Source organism: Schistocerca cancellata, chromosome 2, assembly GCF_023864275.1.
Source record: "Schistocerca cancellata isolate TAMUIC-IGC-003103 chromosome 2, iqSchCanc2.1, whole genome shotgun sequence".
NCBI classification, from domain to species: domain Eukaryota; kingdom Metazoa; phylum Arthropoda; class Insecta; order Orthoptera; family Acrididae; genus Schistocerca; species Schistocerca cancellata.
Window position 1 is genome coordinate 667,510,683 of NC_064627.1, and position 17,862 is coordinate 667,528,544.

General features: G+C 39.0%; 1 protein-coding gene across 1 annotated transcript in view; it reads left to right on the forward strand.

Annotated features, from left to right (window-relative positions):
- Positions 1-15,185, forward strand: part of LOC126162375 (poly(A)-specific ribonuclease PARN-like) — a 306,143-nt gene extending 290,958 nt beyond the window's left edge. The window contains exon 14 of the mRNA XM_049918833.1: positions 14,555-15,185. Coding sequence (XP_049774790.1) covers positions 14,555-14,637 — 83 coding nt within the window. The 3' untranslated portion in view covers positions 14,638-15,185. The remainder of the gene's footprint in view (positions 1-14,554) is intronic.
- The last annotated feature ends 2,677 nt before the right edge of the window (positions 15,186-17,862 follow it).

Genomic DNA, 17,862 nt, shown 5'->3' on the forward strand with positions numbered 1-17,862 from the left:
TACAGCACACCCAGGACATTTAAACAATCATTCATGCCTTGCTCAATATGTGAACTGGAATGGGGAAAAATCTAAATGACTGGTACAATGGGATGTGCCCTCTTGCCATGCACTTCACAGTGATTTGCAGAGTATACAAGTAGATGTAGATATTTATGTATTGGGTAGAGAGAGCTTTCAAGAAACTCTTTCCAGTGGGTACCAACAAAGGAAATGAGAAAATTAAGAGACAGAGATAGAATGTTTAAAAAATACTGAAAATGCATCTGGATGATTGTGCATCATTTAGTTCACTGAAATAATGAATCAGAATGAAATGCAGCTTTGTTTTGTGATGAGACTGACAGATTGCTGATTTTCATCAGTGATGATTTAGGAAGCGAAGAAAAGTAGGGCAGCGTAATTTACATTGCTCTAGAAACTATTAAAACACCAGTGATTCTACTCAGTTCAGGCTGTTTTAATCGAGACTTGTTTCAAAATGGGACATAGTATTGAATGTTTTAAAGATTTAGGGTCACTGTTGCTGGACTTCGTCTGAAAAGAGCTGTTGAAATACCTGTAATTGGGACCTGGGTAACAGTAATGTAGTTTCTCTTTTTTAATAAAGCCAATTAATCAAGATTGTAATGCTGAAAAAAATATTGATTACATGGAGAATTATATGCAGTTTGTAATCCCACAAAATATCTCTCGCAGCCTGTTCTTTTTCCAGCATGATTGTAACTGCATTTTTTGGTGATGTTTCTTTGCAACTTCCTAACTATCTCATGGTCAGGGATTCGAATTGTTGAACAGTGTTACTTGCTGCCACTCAACAGTTGGAAAATTAAAGTATTTTCAATCAGTACACAGTTACAATGTGCAGATGTAATGTAGATGTTTCAGACCCAAGCAACACTTCAGTATAGTTGGCTGAGCTATTCAAGTAGATCTGGAATTTCTCTCCTTCTGACTTATGTGAACAGTAAGCTATTCAATTGTTCATGTTGGTTTTTCTTTAGACACCCTTGTCATCAGTATCAATGTTGGGGCTCACTGGCTTGTAGAGCTGTGAAATACTCATAATGTTATCATTAGTCCACATATGATGTACTTCCATCATATAAGTGTGTAACCATTTCACAAACTACACTATTTCTGAAATACTGCCCCACTTACCCTGTAAACTGGTATCATCACTGTTTGAAACTTGGTTAAATCAGCCTTCACTCTCATGAGAGCAATGGCTGCAATTGAACAGACAACTTTGCAGTTGCCCTTTGTTTATATTTCACCCACATGATGTATGTTCACATCTACATCCTTCCTCTGCAAACCTCTGTGAAGTGCATAGTAGAGAGTGCTTTGCGTTGTATCAGTTATCAGGGCGTCTTCCATTTCCAGTCACATACAGCACATGGGAAGAATGACTATGTGAATGCCTCTCTAATTAATCTAATCTTGCCTTATCTCTACAAGAGTGATACATAGGGTTTATAGTATGTTGCTAGGGTCATAATATGAAATTTAAAACTGTTTCTTGAAACTTTGTGAGTAGAGATTCTAAGGATAGTTTGCATCTATCTTCAAGTATCAGCCAGTTCAGGTTCTTTAGCATCCCTGCGACATTTTCGCAAGCGTCAAACAAACTTATGACCTTGAAGTTATAAGTAAATTAGCATCTGACTGCAGGGATGCTATTCAGTTTCTTTATTGCTTTATCACAGTACCAACTTCAGACGCACAAGTGAACAGTTCCCATTTAATGGTGTGGTATATATATAAACTGTCCATTTGATGGAAGTTGGGAACCTGCTTATCAGCATTATTTTGGTATGGAAGTAGGGGACCGGGATAAGTCTTGGGCTCCACATATATGTTGCAGCATATGTCCAGTGACATTGAGGAATGGCTGAAAAATAAGAAACAATCCATGGCTTTTGCTGTGCCTATGGTTTGGCGGGAGCCTACACACACACACACACACACACACACACACACACACACACACACACACAGATGACTGCTATTTCTGCTTGACTCCTCTTATATTGGCGGGATTGTCTATGAGGAAAAGTACAACAGTTCAGTGCCCGAATCTTCGATCTGCTAATTGACTCATTCTGCATTCAGATAGTTTACCAGTTCCTACTCCACCCAAAAATTGTGCGTTTGAAGTAGAAAATTATGACAGTGTGGAAGAAGAAGAAGAAGAACCAAACAAGCCTTCTATATCCTGTGACACTGATTTTGAGGGAAAAGATGATAAACCACACAGACTAAGTCAAGTGAAACTGAGTGCTCTTATTAGAGACCTTCGCCTTTCAAAAGAGAAGCAAAAGTTCTTGGGTCTCGACTACAGCACATTTCACTTCTCGAAAGTGGTGTCACAATTTCACAGTGCAGAAAACGTCACGTGGAACTGCTTTCTTTTTTGCAGAAGAAAAGCAATACTGTTGTTTGCTTGATGAAATCTTTGAATTTGGGTCATGATCCAACTGAATGGAAGCTATTCAAAGACCCCTCCTAACTTAGTTTGAGAGCAGTGTTGCTTCACAATGGCAACCGTCTTCCAGCTATTCCTGTTTGTTATGCTGTTCACATGAAGGAGACATAAGCAGATTTGACAGCCCTCTTGGACTCAATCAAATATTATGAACACAAATGGAAAATGTGTAATGATCAAAAAATCATTGCCATACTCTTAGGAATGCAACTGGGTTATACAGAACATTGCTGGTTCTTATGTATGTGGGACAGAAGGGTTAGGAAATCACATTACATTAAAGCAGACTGACCTGCAAGAAATCTTACCCTTGTGAGCAAAATGTTGTTGCCGAACCTCTTATGGAGCGAAAGGATGTCCTCCTTCCACACCTGCGTATCAAGCTAGGTTTGATGAAAAATTTGGTCAAAAGTTTGAACCAAGAAGGACAGGTCTTTAAGTATATATAGGAGAGAAGGGTCAATCCATATGAAGTGGTCCAGCAGTGGTTGCTTGATCATTTTTAAATATTTTAATTTTTTTATATGTGATTGCCCTATATTTGAGAAGTTCAAAATAGTTTTTTTATTAATTTATCTTGCACCTTTATTGGATGGCGGCCATTTTTATTTGTAGGCGCGCAATGATTTTTCAGTCTGGAGACATAAGCAAAAATTTGAATATCTCTGCACTGGGTCAAGTTACAACATTGCAATTGACATGATTGCTTTTAGAAAAGTGTCATCTACAACATTGTCTATTACACAAAATACCCTAAATTCAAAAATAACCAGTCCAAATTACCTCCAAAGTTTGGTATCCAAATTTTCAAAAATCCACATTTTAGTCCCAAAAATAATGAACAAGGAGTGATATGAGTGTCTATTTTTTCCTGTAGTTAGATATCTTATACTACTAGCCTCATATAGAGCAAGAACTCATACAAATGTTCCTTAATTTTGGAGGTCTTATTCCATATTACAGAAGCTGTCTGAAGAAATAAGTGTTCTTAATATTCACCACCAGGTTTAGGAACAGCTGCTTCTCGAAGGATGTTAATTGAAAATATTTATTTTAAGTATGCCAAAATAATATAAATGTTAATTTCAGTGATGTTTCCACTTTTTGTATGTAATTCAATACCTTACTTCAATAATAATTGATTATATCCCACCAATATCACGCATGAATAGGCAACAGCCATAAGATCAGTTGTAGAGTAATGTGAATTATCTCTTCATTTTCAAAAGTTCATATCTTTGTTCACAGTCAGATATCAACATTGAAATTTTTACAGTACCTTGCTATCATATTGGTGTACAAACTGTGCAAAAATCATGCTTTTATATTCAGTTACATCTGAGATAACTGACCCCAGACTTCGTAAAACATGAAAATTTTCAAATTTCAAAAATTCATAAAAAATTATGGAAACATTTGTAACTGTTCTTGCTATAAATGAGGCTAGTAGTGTGTGATATCTAACTATAGGAAAAAATAGAATCTCATAAATCACTCCTTGTTTGTTATTTTTGGGCCTAAAAAGTGGATTTTTGAAAATTTGAATACCAAACTTTGGAGGTCTTTTTGACTGGTTATTTTTGAATTTAGGGTATTTTGTGTAATAGACAATGTTGTAGAGGACACTTATAATGTCAGTTGCAATGTTGTAACTTAATCCAGTGCAGAGAGATTCATATTTTTGCTAACGTCTCTAAACTGAAACAGCGTCGTGCGCTTACAAACGAAAATGGCCACCATACAGTAAAGGTGAAAGGTAAAATTCCTTTAAAAACAATTTTGAACCTCTCATTATAGGGTAATCACATATTAAAAATTAAAGTATTTAAAAATAGTCAAGCAACCAACTTAATTTTTATTGGACTGAACCAGAAAGTTCCAAAATCAAGTGATGCAAAAGTTAAGAAATGGATTTTTATCGGGCTACAAAGTTGAGAACTTGCAAAGGATCCTGCATTTGACCAGGTTTTGGAGGGGAAAGGAAAGGAAGCTTGGGAACCCTTCAAGGGAGTTATTCATGGATTTTTAGGTAACAAAAGAGATGATAACTACACTCAGTTGGTGACTATTCTCCTGTAAAAATACCATAAGCTTGGATGCAACATGTCTCTTAAAATCCATTTTATCCACTCCCACCTAGACTTTTTCCCTCCAGTTGTGGAGCTGTAAGTGATGAACATAGAAAAAGATTCCATCAGGACATTTCTGTTATGGAACAAAAATATCAGAGCCATTGGAAAGAAGTAATGCTTGCGGATTACTTTTGGTCTTTGTTTAGGGATGCTCTGGAACTCTGTTACAAGAGGCAAGCTAAAAGATTATGATCTCATGTGGCCACCACATGATTCTTTTCAGACCCAACCATCTGCAAGGTATTCTTCCAGCAATTTAGAACTCTTAAAATGTAACTAACATAAAAAAAACTGAAATATGTTTTCAATGTTTTGAGTATATGTAATTAAAATGTATCTTTTTCTCTTAATCCGCCAGTATGAAATACTTCCACCTAGTGTGTATCACAGAAACTAGAGCCAAGGAAAATTTTTCATTGTCATCTACAAAAAGTGTGAGGTTACTATAAATATTGTATACAACACCAGTAATATCCATTCCATGGGGCACACTCAAAGTTACTTTGTTGACAACTCTCCATCCAAGATAACATGCTGCGTCCATCCTACCACGAAATCCTCATTCCTGTCTTTATACCCTTTACAACTGTGCTTGTGACAATAAGGATAGGCATGGTACTCAGTCAGATACTTTTTGAAAATGGAGAAATGCGGTATCTACCTGACTGCCTTGATATCCTACCATTCAGGATGTCATGTGAAAACAGTGGGAGTTGAGTTTCACGTGATTGACGATTTTGGGATCCACGCTGGCTGGAGGTTCTTCTGTTCGAGATATCTCATTATATTTTTGCTGAGAATGTGTTCTAAAATTCTACAGTAAATGTATGTCAATAATATTGGATGGTAGTTTTATGGGCCACATCTGTTACTCTTCTTGTAGATGGATGTGACAACTGCCTGGCTCAGATTTTTGTTCAAGGGATCTATGATATATCTTAGTTGAAAGAGTGGCTAACTGAGCTGCAAATTAAGTAAATAAGCGAGAAGGGATTCCATCAGCCCCTGGAGCTTTGTTCAGTTTTAGTGATTTCAGCTTTTTCTCAACACCACTGACACTAATATCTAAGTCACTCATCCTTGCAGTTATGCAGGAATTAATTGGGGCATTACCCCTGAATTTTCATTTGTAAAAGAACGTTTGAAAACAGAGTTCAGCATTTCCGCTTTTGATTTGCACCCTCAATTCCAGATCCTATCTCGACCATAAGGGTCTAGATATTAATTTTGGTACCACTAACAGACTAATGACTAAAATTACTTTACAATACGTGAGAGATTGTTCAATAAAATTCAGCTGCAGGAGTTGTCGAAGACTTACAGCACATCCACCTTGATGCCAATTGTGTTTCTTCAGCATATCCCTACCTGTAGTCCTATGCTTTGTTTACAGCTATTATGCAGTAGTGTCCGTTTTTGAAATGTATGCTCGACTATTGCATACTACAGACTTCCCTGTAGTTGGGCTCAGGATTTGACAGTGTAATTTTACTAGGGCATAGAGCATACACAGCTCAGCGTTTTAAGTATTGATTATCCTCTTTCTAAATAGCGTAATGAGAGTATCACAAGCACTAAAGTTAAAATGAGATTTTTCAGAATTAATCAGATGTTCATAGGAGGAAGAGTATGCTGTGCCCCAGTTTTCAGATAGTGATGCTTACTATCTGCAGTTAACTACAAATATTGGAAAATCCAGGATGGAATGTAACAATATTTAGACACACACACACACACACACACACACACACACACACACACACACACACACGACTGCAGTCTCAGGCAACTAAACCCACACTGTGAGCAGCAGCACCAGTGCATGATAGGAGTGGCAACTGGGTGGGGGTAAGGAGGAGGCTGGAGCAGGGAGGGGGAGGGATAGTATGGGGGGGGGGGGTGGACAATGAAGTGCTGCAGGTTAGACAGAGGGCAGGATTGGGGGGGGGGGGGTAGGGGAATGTAGTGGAAAAGGACAGAAATAAAAAGACTAGGTGTGTTGGTAGGATCAGGATTCAACCCAGCAAGCCACCTTCGTAGAAGTTGACCTCTACCTCAAAGATGGCTACACCAGTACCTCCGTCAATATCAAACCTACTAATTACCACCAATACCTCCACTTCGACAGCTGGCAACTGTTCCATACCAAGAAGTCCCTTCTGTACAGCCTAGCCACCCATGGTCGTTGCATCTTCATTGACAAGCAGTCCCTCTGGAAATATACTGAGGGTCTCACTGAAGCGTTCACTGACTGTAATTATCCTCCCAACCTTCTACAAAAACAGATCTCCCATGCCTTATCTATCCAGTCTCCCACTGCCTCCCGAAGCCCCACTATCAGACCACAGAGGAGCATTCCCCTCATAACTCAGTACCACCCAGGACTGGAGCAACTGAATTACATTCTCCGCCAGGGTTTTGATTACCTCTCATGCCCTGAAATGAGAAATGTTCTGCCCACTATCCTTCTCACCCCTTCCACAGTGGTATTCTGTGGTCCGCTGAACCTACACATTATGCTCGTCCATCATTACACAACCCCTGCTCCCAATCCCTTATCTCATGGCTAATACCCCTGTAATAGACCTTGATGCAAGACCTGTCCCATACATCCTCCCACCACCACCTACTACTCCAGTCCAGTCACTAACATTGCCTATCCCATCAAAGGCAGGACTACCTGTGAAAGCAGTCATGTGGCCTACTAGCTAAGCTGCAACCGCTGTGCTGCATTCTATGTAGTCATGACAACCAACAAGCTGTCTGTCCACATGAATGGCCACTGACAAACTGGGGCCAAGAAACAAGTGGACCACTCTGTTGCTGAACACGCTGCCAAACATATCCCCCACCAACACCAGCTTTTCTGAATTGCACAGGTGGGAACTTTCCCTACGTTCCCGTAACCCTCCTGGCCTCACCCTTTGTTAGTCACTGTCCTCACCCATCCAGCCCCTTACCTGTTCCCATTCCAGCACTACACAACCATCATTCCACCACCACACCCAGTCTCTTCATTTCTCTCCTTTTCCGCTGCTTTCCCCTTCCTCCCCTCCCTTCCTTGCCCTCTGTCTAGCCTGCAGCACTTCACTGGCCACCACCCCCACCACACTATCCCTCCTTTCCCTGCCCCAGCCTTCTCCTTACCCCCACCCAGTCGCCACTCCCGTCATGCACTGATGCTGTGCTTGCAGTGTGGTTTCAGTTGCTTGAGACTGCAGTCTCTGTGTGTGTGTGTGTGTGTGTGTGTGTGTGTGTGTCGCACCCAGTTGCCACTCCCATCATGCACTGATGCTGCTGCTTGCAGTGTGGTTTCAGTTGCCTGAGACAGCAGTCGTGTGTGTGTGTGTGTGTGTGTGTGTGTGTGTGTGTGTGTGTGTGCGCGCGTGCATGCTCATACCTATTGTCGACAAAGGCCTTAGTGACTGAAAGCTTTAGTTGTGAGAGTCTTTTTGTTGTGCCTATCTGTGACCCAGCATCTCCTCTATATGGTAGCAACTTGCCTTCTCATACTATTGTAACTATACCCGGAGGGGGGGGGGGGGGGGGGGGGTGAAACATGTCACTTGACAGCTCACGTGTAGTTGGCTATGCTGCGATTGCGTGGTTGCATTAGCTGCCACTGCACACGCCCACAACTCCAAAGTACGTTTTGTAAATGTAAGTTACAATTAACGTTTATACGTAAGTACAACATAGTACATTTTTCTAACAATGGAGAGAATGACGACGGAGTCTAAGTGTGTGACAGTATATGAAACAGGGAAATAACAACACCTGAAGTCAATGACAGTATCCATGAAAAGTCGCTCCAAATTGTTACCGTAATAGCTACATGCAAAATGTTGTATAATAATGTAATCCTAAGCCTACCAAAGAACACACTATCCGCACTCATAGAAAGAAATAAAGCGAAACACGCCTAGCCTACTTGATTGCAGAGAGAAAGAATTAAGTCTGTATACATTTACACTCACCAATTTATGATGTGGCGCAATTCCATCCAGTACTCCTTCACTTTCATTGGAATCGGTTCCAAAACCATTATCTTCATTATCATCGTTGACATCATCATCATCATCATCATCATTATTACAAGAAACCATTAATTGTTCATTTTCATTTATAATCCCGTCAATAGCCTGTGCTGCTCCTATGAGTTTAGCAACATGGTCTACTTTCTTCCTCCATGAGGTAGCGTCTACAGTAGCAAGACATTCACGTGACAGCCGTTCCACTTCTGTTATAGTTGGTCTTGTTGGTACTTCTAATGTACATCTCGACTTCATTTCAACAATTCAAATGGATTATAATGGTAGTGATAAAGTGGTAGCCTAATTACCAAGTGACCCAGTTCGCTTGCAATTTCATCCACAAGGTATTTAGGCATCACAGGCTTATTCTGTTTTACGAGGGAGTATAACAACGGCTTTGTCATGCTCATGTCAGCAGCAATGTCTCTCATCTGCAACCATTGCATCATAGTTTCTTTACAGTCACTAGTGGTGGGAGTTTTATCACAGAATGGTATGGTGCATTGTCCATCACAAACACTGTCAGAACACTAAACTGGAGCAACAAATTTTTAAACCTCTGCAGAAACCATAGGTGGTCCATATCCTCATGATAGTCACCGGTTTTTCTTGATCGAAAAACTGAAAGCCCTTCAGGCACAAAGCCGTTCGAAGATCCTGCATGGGTCACAATTAATCTGGATCCTCTTCCTGTTGGCTGATGGCCGCTGCTATTCGGAGTATCATTTGTCCAGCATTTCTCAAATGATACTCCAATGTTGATCCATGTTGTGTCTAACCACATGACTTAATGTATGTCCTTTCCTACAATTTTGTGTAAGAAAGTGGTACAAGCTGGAACGACGTGAGCTTTTTCGAGTAACAGTTTTCGTCCATCTAACTTTTTAAAATGGAAGCCCATACTTTTTAACACCATCTTAAGTGACGTTTTCCCCACTGAGAAAAGTTCACTTTCTTTTAAAGAAGTTAGCAACTTCGCTATTGTGGGGTATTCTTTCCTTCCGTAATATCCGTATATGTGTCATCGAATTGCATTGGGTTGGAAAGAATCAATATCTGTAACAGGACGAGGCTGCTTTTTTTTCTTTCCAGGGGTACTGAAAAACACACTGTTTTTCCCACAGGGACTTTCTTCCAGACTGCTTACTTCAGCGTCTTGTAAGTCTTGAAGTAGCATCCCTTTCCTTATAACTGTTCTTTGACCGAGTCCTAGAGTTTTCCAGAAACGATCTAAAACTTTATTGGCGGAAATCGACGCATGCCCATGAGCAGAAACAAATTGTTTTTCTTGCTCACAAAACTCATGCATCCTTCGTAGCAATTCCAAAGCCTGACTATTTAATGGCACTCCATGGCACAATGGATTATTGCTTGGTGAACGACATCATTTTGGTGCCATTGTTTCATAAACAGAAACTGTAGTCAAGGCAATAACAGAACACAAAAACAGGTTGTCGCGCACTAACGTACAATGTTTACACGGAAGCCAGCAACGTGGTAGCGTCGACGCCAGAACTAACTTTTATTCGGTCCTGTTAGTGGTTCAGAAGACGCAGCGCCTCACATTTCTCATTTGTTTGTCAGTTACATTGCCAACTTTACAGCGTTTGGAGAGTGACCTTGAAGTGACACGTTTCAGTGTCCCAGGTGCATACATGCCCATGTTATATGCCAGGTAGATAGTAGCAATTATTTTTTGAGAACTAACACTTCTGAGGTGGCAGTCAATTCTAGGCATCATCCGGATGATGAGAAAATTTTTAGTGCAAGGATTCAGCTGTCAAAGGGGAAGAAGGATAGACGAAAGGTGGGGATTGAAGGGAATTCTGAGCCAGTGTCTTGTGTTTAATTCTGAACCTCTCTGTAGGGTCTCGTGTAGTGAGAGGTTGTGGCACTGCTAGTGGTGGTCTGTCCATCAACAATATGGACATTAAATTCAGTGGCAATTTTGGTGCATTTTCACGACACCCAATTTTACCAACTTTCTTTTCTTTTCATTATAAGCAATGCGAACACCATGAGCAAAAAACAGTTTCTTGTCTTCGTTTACTGTTACTCATTTTTTGATGTTACATGTTCATCAGCAGATTTCTCTATATTACTCTTAACAATGCTTTTGATTATTCCTGTTGCCGTCTATCTTGTGCAGTACAGCTGGTGTTTTTACAGTTTGTCATCTGCATTTATTTTATTTTTGTTGGTGGTACCTAGTGGTTCTCAAATTATTGCAACATTTGCTGATTCAATACTAACTAGACAAGTAAAGGTATCCCTTTTCAAATCTGTGCACTGCTCTGTGAAAAACTGTAGAAATAATTAGGTCAAAAGCATGTCCCACAGCAAGGAGCTATGATGCATTTGAATGAAAAATTGGGACAGAAATTAAAGACTGATTCACTGGTGGGTAGCTAATTTTTTAATGATACCAGAAGTGTCAGAGGTAATAAACTGCTAGAATTTGCCAAGAAGACATTCTTCCAGAAGAAAAACAAATATAATAAGGATAGCCTTTGATCAATTTATAAATTCAAAGGGTCATAAATCAGTGAGATACAGAGTACAAATGGAGATACGTAACTAAAAAAGAGGCAAACATATCAGGCAGAAATTTAAGAATAGAGATCAGAATTCTTTTTAAAAATTTGGAAGCATACAAAGTTAAATTAGCAAAGAGTCCTGCATATTAGACAGTGAAGGCAAAAGGGAAATGATTTAACAGAGGTGCTTTAGCAAACAACAGAGGATAAAAGAGGTGCTTTGGCAGACAACAGATGATGATGCAGATATGAAAAATGCAAGGAAGACTAAAACCTCAGTTGGAACAAGGCAACTATTGGAGAGATGGCAAGAGTTTCAAGTAAAACAAACTTATGCTGAACCAAACAAAACTTTAGGAAAGTGGCTCCAAGCAGATGTGATTAGATACAATGAAAACGTGATAAGGGAAATAATCAAAGAGAAGTCTCAGAAAAGTAGATAGCTAATAATAAAAATAATGTTGCAGCAGTAATGCTAGATGCGTAAAAAGCTATTCGAAATATGAAAGGAAAGGTCTCAGGAGATGACAGCATCTTAGTAGAATGTTTACAGCTGGAGGAAAGTAATAAAAAAGGAACTTACAGAATTGTTTCCAATATGCCTGCAGTGGATGGCAACACACCAAAGCTGAAACAATGCTATCATTATTCTACTTCATAATAATTTGTGCAGCGAGTCCAAAGTGTAACAGTGCTGGAATTGTTCCGCTTCATGTCGAAGGAGACAACCAAAACATTTCATGAAATTGTAGAATGGAGTAATGAGTGTGAACTACTATTTTTATTAGGAGTAAGTTTCCTGGAAAGCTTTTGAAACTGTTAAAGAAAAATGCCTCCCTCGAGAAACCAGGCTTGCATAACCACACGGATGTGCATAGGTCACAAATTACAATCTGAACAGGCGGCTCAGTGTGCTTCCTCTATGCCTCACACTCTGTTGTGATGTAGCTAACCACAACATTTTTCTAAACTGCATGAAAGCGTAACTATTGCATTGCAGCTGAAGATGTTCGCACATGTGAGAGACCAAACTGCTTTGATAATGAGCTACCCTTCTTTCTTTTTGGTAATAAGATCTCTTGAAACCCACAATATGATGTCCCTGGACTACTAGAAAACCTCCAATATGTTTTGCAAGAGCAAGAATAGAATCTGCCTTGTCATTTCTTCTAGTGTTGTGTGTATTTAAACATGTCTTGTGGTAAGAAACTGCAAAGAAATAAACTCTTGATCGTTAGTTTAGGTTTGTGTCTCTCACAACACTGAACCATCTTTTTTTGCTTTTCTGATTCACCAGAATTTTAAGGTTATCAGATCTACCACAAGAATTTGTTCTTTGTACTTTCTGTAGTGCTGTTTTAATTGACACTTTATGTAGAAACACATTAATCTCAGCAGTCACTTTTGTGCCAGTTGCATTTGTATTAGATGTAATAATCCTGCTTAATGACTTTCTGATCCTGTCAAGAACTTTGTCTTCTCCTACTATTGTTCCTGACTGGCAAAGCTTTCCCATGCAGTGTGTACTTGTTCATGACAGTAGACATGTAACTGTAAGATTTATGATTGCATACTAAGCGTGCATGATAGAAGGCTGTGATATGGCAATAAATAGGCAGACCACCATTACTGCCAATATACTGACAGCTCAGAATACTCTGAGGCATGATGTCTGAAATGGGAAAGCAAGAGTACATTATGGATGCTAGACAACAAGTTTAAAAAATGAGTTGTTCGTATTCATGAGGCACGAGCAAAATATTCTCAACCTAAGAGAAAAAAGATATTTAAGGGATATGTTCTATAAGCTGTTCATCTTCAAATTCAGTAAATTTAATTTAGTGACTTTCCAGTCTTTTAATACTGTCAATAAAACAAGGTTTGCCAGGTTCCACAAAGACAAATTTAATTCATCCATTGGGTGGTTGTTTGTCCACTCAACCAACTCTTCAGGCTTGGAAATAAAAAGTAGGCTCTGGGAACCAAATATGATGGATGTGGAAATTCTTTGAAGCAAAGATAATCAACTTTTGCAGCAAAAAGTTATGAGAGAGTATTATTATCATGGAAGATAACTTTATCCTTTGTAAGATGCGGGTAATAGTCCTGAGTAGCAGCCTTCTACTTTTCTAGCAATGAAGTTTAATTCTCGTCAGAGATGTTTCTGCCATTATGGATATAGTGTGTGATTACCACATCAAAAATCCCATTACACGATAGCCGTGACTTTTTCTGCAGATGGGGCCATTACTTGCTTCATTGGTGCTCTTTGTGTTGTTTCAGCCACTGTTTAAACTGCTTCATTGTCTCTGACCAAGTGACGTGGCCCAGTGGTTAGCACACTAAACTCGCATTCTGGAGGTCTACATGTGGTCATCTTGAATTAGGTTTTCTGTGATTTCCCTAAATTGCTCAAGGCAATTGCCGGGACGGTTCCTTTGAAGAGGATGCTGCCAGTCTCCTTCTGCATCATTTCCTAATCTGAGCTTGTCGTCCGTAATGACTTCACTGTTGATGGGACGTTAAACTCTTAATCTTCCTTCCTTCCTTCCTTCGTAGCTTTTGAAATATACCCTGACTGATGTTACACCTATTTTTTAAAAAATATCAGCAAAACTCAGCAATAGTTCAAAAACTATTGAACCACAAAATAGGAATTTGGTGAATGACAAACAGATGAAATGTCCATTAAAGGGAGAACTTTGCCATTCCAAAAGCTGTGAGTGATATGTGGTGGACGTATGCTATTAAGATCTTTGCAATTTCAGAAATCTTCTATGCTTCAGTTAGAAATGTTGAGTGTGTCTTTGTGTATTTTTCACAGAATTGTGTCAGCTTTTACCCACCCAGAGCACAAATAATATCCAGTCCATGCACTGCCACACTTAAAATTTAGCAGTCATCTTTCTAATTATTAAAAATGCTATGGAACTGTTTAATGTCAGAAAAGAGACAACATTTGAGTTTCAAAATAGAAAGAAGCAGTTAACATGTATCTGATACTTAAAAATCACACTTTCAAAAGTGTTACATTTTTTCAGAAATAAGTTCTCTGTGCTATGTGAAAAACTTTTAGACCATCCTTTGTTGTTTGTCCTATCTCCTCATATGCTGTTGGCAGCTGGTAACAATCACCAAACGAAGTAAATTATTGCAGTTGCTAATTTCTATAACAGTCCAAAAAGGTATGCATAACTTATTTTTGGCTCAAACTGACTGGTACTTCATGTCAAAAATTTAAACTATTTAAATTACATTTTTCTTTAATATATGTATCGTTTAGGAAAAGAGTTTTATAACCACATAATTTTTTGCTCATGATTTGTTATTTTTTTTTAATTTTTTTTTCTTTTATGTTTTCAGATGATCGTAAGGATTCAGATAGTAATGTAAGCAAGAAACTGAAACTTGAGAAAATATTTGAAGAAAATGAAACTTGGGAATGAGATTTTCCTAACAACAGAACCTTGCAGTGGACAATAAAAGTGGTTTTTCTTGAAGTAGTTTTGTACTGTTCTTGACATTTTATACTGTTATGAAACAACAGAATCAGATTAATGATTATATGTCAATCTGATTAAGATATTTTCTATTCGTGAACTTTTTACTTGTACTTTTATAAATAATTTTAAGTTTTTTAAAAGTGTGAAGTTGTATTGTTCTAGTTTTAGAGACAGAAGACCTTTTGTCTGATACCACCTTCTCCAGTAATGGAAAGAACAATATCCATATAAAACTTGTCATAAATAAATCATCAGCTGAGTACAGTAGTGTAAGCATCATTTAATCTCTAATATTACTAAATCTCCAACATTGCAGGAAAGTAATATCACCCTGTTGAACGTTTACTTTCCATATTTCACTACATAAATGTAGACAGTGTTTTTGTTTCATGTTGGTAGCAATACTGTAACAACAAATTGTTCACATGTTGTATCCTCTGAAATAATGGATATTGTATAAACAGTTTCAGTAAAACAGATTTTCCAAAGTAGTTAATGTTGTTTGTGCATATAGTCCACTTGCATATCTGTTATTAGTGTTTTCAGGTTCTATTTCATTCCTTAATCCCTCCTGTGTTATGCTCAGTTTGTGCAAAACATTAAGCTAGGTCAAACTATCCTGGTGTGTACAATGTAAGGAAGAAAGTAACTTCTGCATGTTGTGTCACTGCCAAGTTACATAGCTGAATGACACTTGGAACACGCATAGAAATAACTGCTACCATATGTTACAGAAAGTAACTGAAATAAGTATATAATAAGACAAACAGAAATGACACATTTCAAAGACAATGATTTTACTGAAGTCACTGTAATTTATGATGGTTCTCTGAACATTATAAAAGGTGGGACATGGTTTTTAATAGGGTATGTGATCGCCACATACGGTAGTGTGTGCTGTGCAACGTACTCCCAAGCTGCCCAAAGGAGTTCTTTTGATAAGACATTTCATTCTTCCACCACTACAGCCATTGGTGCATATGGACATCCCACAGTATTTCTCCAGTGCATCCATATGTGCTCAATGGAATTTAAGTCAAGGGGACAGTCAGGCCCGTCAGTTCGCTGAATATCCCCTCATTTCAAGAGCTCTCTCACCTGTGCAGCTTGATGCAGTCATGCACTGTCACCCATGAAAATGAAGTCAGGGCAGAATGCATCTGTAAAGATCCAAAGGGGGAGGAAGTGTAGTGTTACAACAACATTGATTGCTGAGTGTATCGTGTTCAAAGGTTTGCAGGCAGTATGATGATGCTATACATTATACTCCCCTCACCATAACATCTGGATCACTAAAATGATGATGTTTGACAATATTCCTGGGTGCTATGGTGAGAGGTAGGATCACGTAATGCACCCAGGAACATTGTTGAATATGCTTGTTTTGGTGGTCCATGTGTTGTGATGTGGGGAGGCGTAACATTGCGTAGGCATACAGACCTCCAGATCTTCGAACGCAGTACACTCACCAGTCGATGTTACCTTTTGCACCTTCCCCACGAGTATTTTTTCAGGGGTGCATTCGCCCCTCACTTAATTTCCATGGATGACAGTGTGTCGCAATCGCATCAAACAGCGCAGGTGGAGGAGCTCTTGGAATGAGAGGATATTCAGTAAATGGACTGGCCTGCCCATTCCTCTGTGTTAAGCCCCTTGAAGCATATGTGGGATGTATTGGGGAGAAGTATTGTAGCATGTGCACATGCACCAAAAACCATTCAGCAGTTGTCAGCTGGTGGAAGAATGGAACAACCTATCACACGAACTCCTTATCAACTTTGTGGCCAGCATGGGCGCACGTTGCATAAAATTTTGCACGCCAGTGTATTTCTAAATAAACTTTTAGTATGGTAGCAACAGATCTATCATTATGAATGATAAGACCGTCTGCCCACTTGAAATGGTACTAAGCCATTGCTTTTGCAATACATCTCTCGTTATTTATTGGATAAGTACCACTTATTTCAGAATTAAGTGATGAAGTAAGGGGGGGGGGGGGGGGGGGGAACACAAAGAAAAAGTCAGTAAAACTTGGCCTTAGGAATGTAATAACCTTATTGCTACTAATACCACAATGCCAGTGTTCAATGGTCCTTGTCATTTTTCTGCATGCTAGTATGTCATGAAATCCATGTTCTCTACCTGCAAAATTATCATACCAGGCACTTACCTGGAACAATCATAAATATGACTGTGGAATAGAAGCACTACGTTTGCTCACATTTAACTTCCATTTCACTTTATTTCTGCTTGTTTAGTTTGTAACTAAGTCACTGATTGAGCTCTCTTAGTCTTCTTTGCCTCATGATCAGGAAATATTATTTTATTGCCTGAGAGCTTTCTTCACTGTGTTTATATGTCAATGTATTCAGCTTAGGGAATGGGTGTGAGGAAATTTCCGTAAAGTATATGTTCTGGCATAACCACAAGCGCCGGAATGAAGATGAAGAACCCAATTGAAAAGAAGGCAGTGAAACAACATCAGCCAGTGGTGCACTGATTAGGACTGCACTACGACAGGAGCGGCCTCTACGAGAGCAGAATATAAGTGCCCGTCCTGCCAGCCTCGGCTGCTCAGTACCGGCTCAGTATACGGACAGGCCTAGCAGACAATGCTACGATAGCAGTTATTAGTGATCCACAAATTGTGTGTCAAACTTGTATGAACATTATATATAGCAAAGAACTCGGATGTATGTTGCATGTTGCCCATTGCTTGTGACACCACTGTAAATACCAAGTTAAGTATTGTTAATCTTCTTATTTGTAACAAGAGCTACTAATGTCATTTGCTTGAAATGTTGTATAGCATTCTGAGAACGCATCATCCCTTAGGCACCCTACAAGCGACAAGTGAGCAGGGCCCCACAGTATAGCCTATGAGTTCAGAGAAAAGATTCCCCCAAATAGGGCCCCAATAAATGAAATAAGTATTGATGATGTCATGGAAGAGTATTGCTTCTAAATAGAATGTATTCATTTGAGCATATTAACTAACAAAGTTGGTCTTGTGAAGAGGAAAACTAAATAATAAATTTTTAGCCATGTGAATGTCGGTCCAGTAGGATAATACTATTTGGATAGTTTTGTGGGAAATGATTCACTTAGATTATGGCATCCTTAAATAATGTCAAGATCTTGGAGTAACTTCTCTACTTGAAAATAGTG